This window comes from Nematolebias whitei, chromosome 19 (genome assembly GCF_014905685.2).
Source record: "Nematolebias whitei isolate Nwh7 chromosome 19, NemWhi1, whole genome shotgun sequence".
Lineage (NCBI taxonomy): Eukaryota > Metazoa > Chordata > Actinopteri > Cyprinodontiformes > Rivulidae > Nematolebias > Nematolebias whitei.
The window spans coordinates 36,647,917-36,654,356 of NC_056516.1; the positions used below are offsets into that span (position 1 = coordinate 36,647,917).

Sequence of the window (6,440 nt, forward strand, 5' to 3'; positions counted from 1 at the left end):
CAGTCTTCAGTGATTACAGAAGGAAAATGTGGGCGGGGGGGGGGGGGTCAGGCACCACTGACTGTGCAGAATTGACCTACATGTGCAGAGCATTTAGGTTCACACCTGAGTTTACTCAGCCAGGTTCTGAGTCATCCTGTACAAGTCAGTCACAAAGGCTGTGTGTGTGTGTGTGTGTGTGGGGGGGGGGGGGGGTATGAAGGAGCTCAGGCTCCGTATCTTCAATATATTACGTCGCGGCATGACGCACGGTGGAGAGACACAAGGAGAGGATGGAGGGAAAAGGGGCTGGGGGAAAGGAGTGAGGGGAGGTGGAAGAAGGGAGGATGATGATGATGAGGAGGAGGAGACAGGAAGGAATTTTCTCAGACACCCAGCATGCGATGACCTTAGCAGGATGTCAAGGCGGAGGTCTCCTCTCCATCCCCTCCTTGGGTCTCACACTTCTGCGTCCAAGCAGAGACGAACAGCCACATTTTATTCTGCTCGCATCCCTGCTGCCTGTCTCTTAAAACACTCCTAACACACGCACGCGCGCGCACACACACACAGTAAGATAAAGAGAGGGAGTCAACTATAAATGCTCTGCGTCTTAAAAAAAAAAAAAGACACCTTACACGCGCAAAAAAAGACACTTCTAAGCTGAAACTCCCTGAAAAACTCCGGGTCTCCGCACAACATCCATCCATCCATCCAACCATCCATCCATCCATCCATCCACATGGCAGAGCAGGCTGTGTGTCCTTACCGATGGTCCGGGATCCTATGCAGCCCATGTTGTCTCACTAAGGCTCGAGCTCGCGCAGAGGAGTAAAATCCATCCGTCCAGCGCGCATTTCTCCGCCGATCTCTGTCCCCCCCTCTCCTCCTCTCTCCTCCTCTTCTTCTTCTCCTCCTTGTCTCCACGCTGTCTTCCTTCCTGTCCCTCTTGTCTCCTCCGTGTGTGTGTGTAAGAGAGAAACACGGCGGGTGTGTGCGTCTCATCCGCGTCGCTTCCTCCCCCCTCCCTCCCCTCTCGTCACCTCCACTCTAACGTGTGCACGAGCACACTGTCTGTGGGGTGCTGTTTGTAAAGTTACAGTCAAAAATGAACAGCAATATTTTGGTTTATTTAGCTTTAATAAGAAAAAAATGTTTTTTTATTTTTCAAAGTCAGATTTTCACCATGATATTCATACATTTATAAATGTCATAGTTCCACATTAAATATTTAATTTACAACCTAAATATTTAGTTTACAAGCTAAATACTTAACTTGCAAGTTATTGTAAACTAAATATTTAGGTGTAAATTAAATATTTAATTTACAAGCTAAATATTTATTTTCCATACTAATGATTTAATTTCCGAACTAAACATTTAATTTGAGAAATAAATAGTTAATTTGCTAACTAAATATTTACCTTGCAAGCTAAATATTTAGGTGAGAGTTAAATATTTAGTTAGCAAATTAAATGTTTTTTTTTTTAATTAACTGTTTAGTTTGAATATTAAATAATTAGCATGGACCATAAATATTTAGTTTGGAAACAAAGTTCATGCTCAATCATCCAGGTACCAAATCCAATAATGCTCAATCAGGTCATCTGGACAGTGTCTTTTTTTCTAGAGATGTTTCGCCCTCTATCCGTTTACTTGGAACTCCTCAGACTGATGAAGTCCTCTGGATAGACGGCAAAACGTCTCTAAAAAAAGACACTGTCCAGATGACCTGACAGAGCATTATTGGATTTAGTTTGGAAATTAAATATTTAATTTACACCTAAACATTTACTTTACTAACTAAAAATTTAACTTGCAAGTTAAGTATTTAGTTTGTAAACTAAATATTTAGCTTGCAAATTAAATATTTAATATGGAACTATGACATTTATAAATGTATGAACGACAAGGTGAAAATGTGACTTTGAAACAAAAAACTTTTTTTTTATTATTATTAAAGGCTAAATAAACCAAAATATTGTTGTTCATTTTTGACTGTGTAACTTTACAAACGACACCCCATAACTGTCTTATATCTACAGACAAGAATAATATTTGTTTCATTTAAAGACAGAAACCCCACAAAGGTCATGAAAATAAAATGAAAGTGACAAAAGTAATTAAAAAAATGTTCCAATCCTTTAATTTTCTTTTACCCCCGTAGCCAGAAAGACCGGGGGGGGGGGGGGACACGCAACCTATTAATCATCACAAAATGTTAATTTATGTGAAGATGTTTCTTAAGTCATGAGACAGCTGGAGTGGACCAGAACACCTGTGGACAAGTGCAGAAGTCCCTCAAGATTGCCTCAAAATACTTACTTTTGTCTCACACCTGTCCTCTAATCACCCCAGGTGTCCCTCATTGTTCTCCCTCCACGTCACCTCATCGCTGTTGTTTGTGTTGTTTCAATAAATACTGAGTCCTCTGAGTCCTGCGTCATGACACCTTTCAGCAAACTGCAGTGAACATGTAAATATATTTCCTGTTTTGTGTCAAACTGGCATTTTAATCACTGAGGTGTGCACACCTGGTCTGCACTGCAGCTATTTGAGAATCAAAGACCAGAGGCTCGGCTGACTCACGTCCACTTCACAGAGTTAATGTTTAGTTCGGGGACTGGCTTTGCACCGTCGTGCTTCTGTTAATACGGCAGCGTGCGTCAAGCCTTACTTGCACCACTGCTTTGAACAGGGACCATAAGTGGGCTCGTGTCGATGATATGCATTCTGCAGGCCGCACGTCTATAACCAGCAGGTGTTGTGATGTGTTCAAGTGCGAACAGAACCAGAACTAGTGGTTATGTTTCATTAAAAGGCTCTGAAGTTTGTTTCCATCAGAGCAGAGCCTTCATTAACGTAAGAGCAGCCACCTGTGCTTTTTGCTGCCGCGACAAGTCACAATGTCGGCTGTCACAGAGGTCCATGCGAGCCTCGTCCTGAGCACTACTGTCCAGCAGCCTTGACTGTTTGTTGTCAAGGCAACGTGCACGGGTGCCAAGTTAAATAGCCTTCTGTCTGTGGTCAGGATGCACAACAAAGGCAACAGAAACAGGTCTGAAGTGGTTTTACAACCAGCCTGCTCGATGAAAGTAATCAGTATAATCTGGCCGTAGCCAGAAATCCCCCCCCCCCCCCCCATGTCAAATCATATTAGGATCTTTGTTTTAATTCATGAGTCTGAACCTATGGGAGTGTGTGTGGCTCTCGGGCCATGTGTGTGTGTTGTAGTGATAAACAGGTGCATGCCCAAGTTGCTCAGTGTGAGACAAGAGAGGGCTCGGTCACCTGGCACAGATTCCTGAACCAGATGGATTCTCTTTCATATTTGAGACGTGAATCCAGTCAAATCAAATAAGATCAGTGCATGAATCTAAAGCATTGGCCAAGTCGGATGAATTCAAACAGACTGCACACTCAGTTCCAGTAACGTCCTGGAGCTTTCTATGGATTCATCTCCTGCCTGCGGATTTAAATCCACTCATATTAAACTTGTCATCTGCGCTCAGACGGCAGCGCGCCCGCCTCCCGGTTTGTGTTTATCGTCCCCGGAAGATCTGAAAGTTTTATTTCCACTTGAGTAAAGGTGAGCGAGTGTTGATACGAGGAAAATCTGAAGCGTGTAATGAGCGTGACGCAGCGGTCTGTTCGAGTCTGCAGCTTTGTGTCCATACTGTTAGCAAAATATCTCACGAACCAGTGGATGAATCAGTGGGAATCCAGTTATTTGAATAAGGGGAGAAAGTTTGTTCAGGTAAACAATATGAATTTTGTGTTCATGGGTGTGGAGTTCCTCAGGGCTCTGTGTTGGGACCAAAGATGTTTATTTTGTATGTGAATGATCTGATTGATGTGTCAGGGCTTTTGAAGTGTTTTATTTGCAGATGATGCCACATTTCTTTTTGTTCGGGTGAAGATATTTAACGGATGTTAGAGATGATACAGGCAGAATTTGTAAAAATACAAACTTGGTTCCAACTTAATAAGTTATCGTTAAATTTGGAAAAAACAAACTACATGATAGTTAGTAATAGAAAGAAAATGATCAAAGTCCCATTTAAAATTGACAGTATTTAAATTCATAAAGTTAATTAAATAAAATTTTTGGGTGTCGTTGTTGATGAGAAGCTGTAGTATTTTACAAGTCATGTATAAAGCTCATAAAAAATATTTCCCAAAATATTCAATTAAAATTTGTTTTTAAATAAAAGGTCATTATAACCTTAAGGGAATGGAAATGTTTGTAAAACCTCCATTTAGAACTGGTCTGATGGAGCTGCGTTACAGGATCGTGGAACTGCTTTGATATCACCATAAAAGTTTCTAAAACAATTTATATGTTTAAAAAGATGATTAAGTTAAAATTGTTAGGAAGTTCCCAAGTGAAGGACATCTAATATTTTTTGTTTTCGCATTGTGGATTGTTCAATCCTAAGTTGTTGTTGGTTTTTTTGGTAGTTATTTTACATTTTTTCAAATAAGGAGCAGATATTATAAAAAAAATCTTTATCTTTCTGCACCTTTTTCATTCATTGATGAATTTGTTTTGTTTCTTTTGAATGAATAAATAAATAAATAAATCTTAACGAAACTCTCAGAAAGTAACTGCTGAGTGTACAGCAGATTAATTTTGTTGGCTGTCCCATTCAAGATGACCATCACAACTAATCAACGTTATGCGGCTCCCTTCTGCAGGGGTTGCAACAGCTAGCATGAAAGATTTGGCAATTATTTTGATGCCGGATGCCCTTCCTGACTCAACCTGGACTCGAACGCGCAACCTCAGGATTACTACCTCGTGGTGCTGTCCACCAAGCTACCTCACTTCAAATATTGAGCTCAAATTAATTTAGCGGCCGATGTGCATACCTTCCTGGATCCCTAGGCCTTTAAATTCTAACGAGCTGTTCTCCTCCTCCAAACGCCCCCGGGCTTCACCTCCTTTCTGCTTCTCCTGTTCCTCCTCTTCATCTCACACAAAATGGAAAAATAAAACTGATTCGGCTAAAGAGAGCAGGCTGCCGCTGCTGATTCTATTAACTCGGATCTCTATTTCAGACTGGGAGCAGAAGCTAAGCTCTCAATAAATCCACACAAATGAGCTGCAGATACCCTTTACAAGGTCTCACAATGATCCTGGAGGGGGCAAAATGGTGTTTTAAAGCTTCAAATTCAAACATAACCCTTCAGTTTGCATTATTTACTCACAGCAAGCAGTGACAATTACCTGACAACAATGGCCATCTACTAGAAAAACAGTTTGTTTTCTAAGCTGGACAGCAGATTGATGAAGTCCCGTCATTTTGGGGATTCAGATCTAGCAGTTTCCAAATGAAACGTACACATTGAGAAATTGGTCAAATGAAATATGCATGAAGCATGTTACTAAATGACACGTTTTGATGAGAGTTAACTGCGAACTCAAGGTCGCAAAGATTCTGCTAAAACCCTCAGAAACGGATGACTCTGTCCTGAATTATAAAAACCGTGTGCTCCCATCGGACCTGACGATACGAGCTCACAACGTCATCACATCTGTACCGGCACCGAGAACTGTTGACCTCGCAGTATTCCTGACGTCAGTCAGCGGAAACAAAAAGCTAAATCAGTAACGGCTAATTGTTGATGTGAACCCACGGCTCAGAGGTCAGAGGTCAGACAGGTTCTCTGTTTTGTTCCAGCGACGACAGACAGTTAGATTTGTTTCTTAGACATCAATCTTTGTTTATTGTATCTTTACAGTTTTGCACACTTCGGGTGTTTACAGGCTTGGCGGACCAAAGTCTCAGCCGTCTCTTCAGGATCATTTTGTTGCTATAGATGTCTTCAAGTATATTTTAACAATTTTCAGTATCATTTTGTGAAACATTTAAGAGTTTCCCCGTAAATCCTGGAGTTATACAGGTAGCTTCTCATCATTGCAAAGAAAATTGAGGATTTTGTTATTTAAGGAGTGCACGGTCAACAAAAGGTTCAGCTAATCAGAGAACCTGTGCATGCATCAGGATACAGAGAACCTGTGGTTATCTGCTGGAGATCCAGTCTGTACAAACATCTGTGACCCTGAGGAAAGGATGAGAGGACGAATGCATAATAAGAGAACTTTCCATGAAATTTTATCTTAACTGAATCTGCTGCATTCAAAGATGCACGTTAAATATTCACTCTAAACCAAGTTGATCACAACTTATCTACGTGCAGGTGTTGAAAGTGGAAATTATCTTGTGCTCTGATGGTTCAAAGTATGAAACTTTGATAATTACAGGCGTGTCTGTGTGGAAACCAGGAGAACACGTGCAGGTTGTTACCAGCAGAAACTGGAACATGCATCATCAGTGTGCACGGTGTGGGCAGTTGCTTTCACGTGAGGACAGTACTGATGGAAACAGAAAGTGATGAGTTAGAGGCAGAAGCTTCATGATGTCAAGGACAAGCAGACAATTTTTGCAACGTGTTAT

The 6,440-nt window shown here is 41.1% G+C and overlaps 1 protein-coding gene across 1 annotated transcript in view; it reads right to left on the bottom strand.

The window, feature by feature from the left end:
- Window positions 1-1,005, bottom strand: part of LOC119426032 — a 56,770-nt gene extending 55,765 nt beyond the window's left edge. The window contains exon 1 of the mRNA XM_037693592.1: window positions 749-1,005. Within this exon, the coding sequence (XP_037549520.1) occupies window positions 749-776 (28 nt within the window). The 5' untranslated portion in view covers window positions 777-1,005. The remainder of the gene's footprint in view (window positions 1-748) is intronic.
- Between the last annotated feature and the right edge of the window lie 5,435 nt (window positions 1,006-6,440).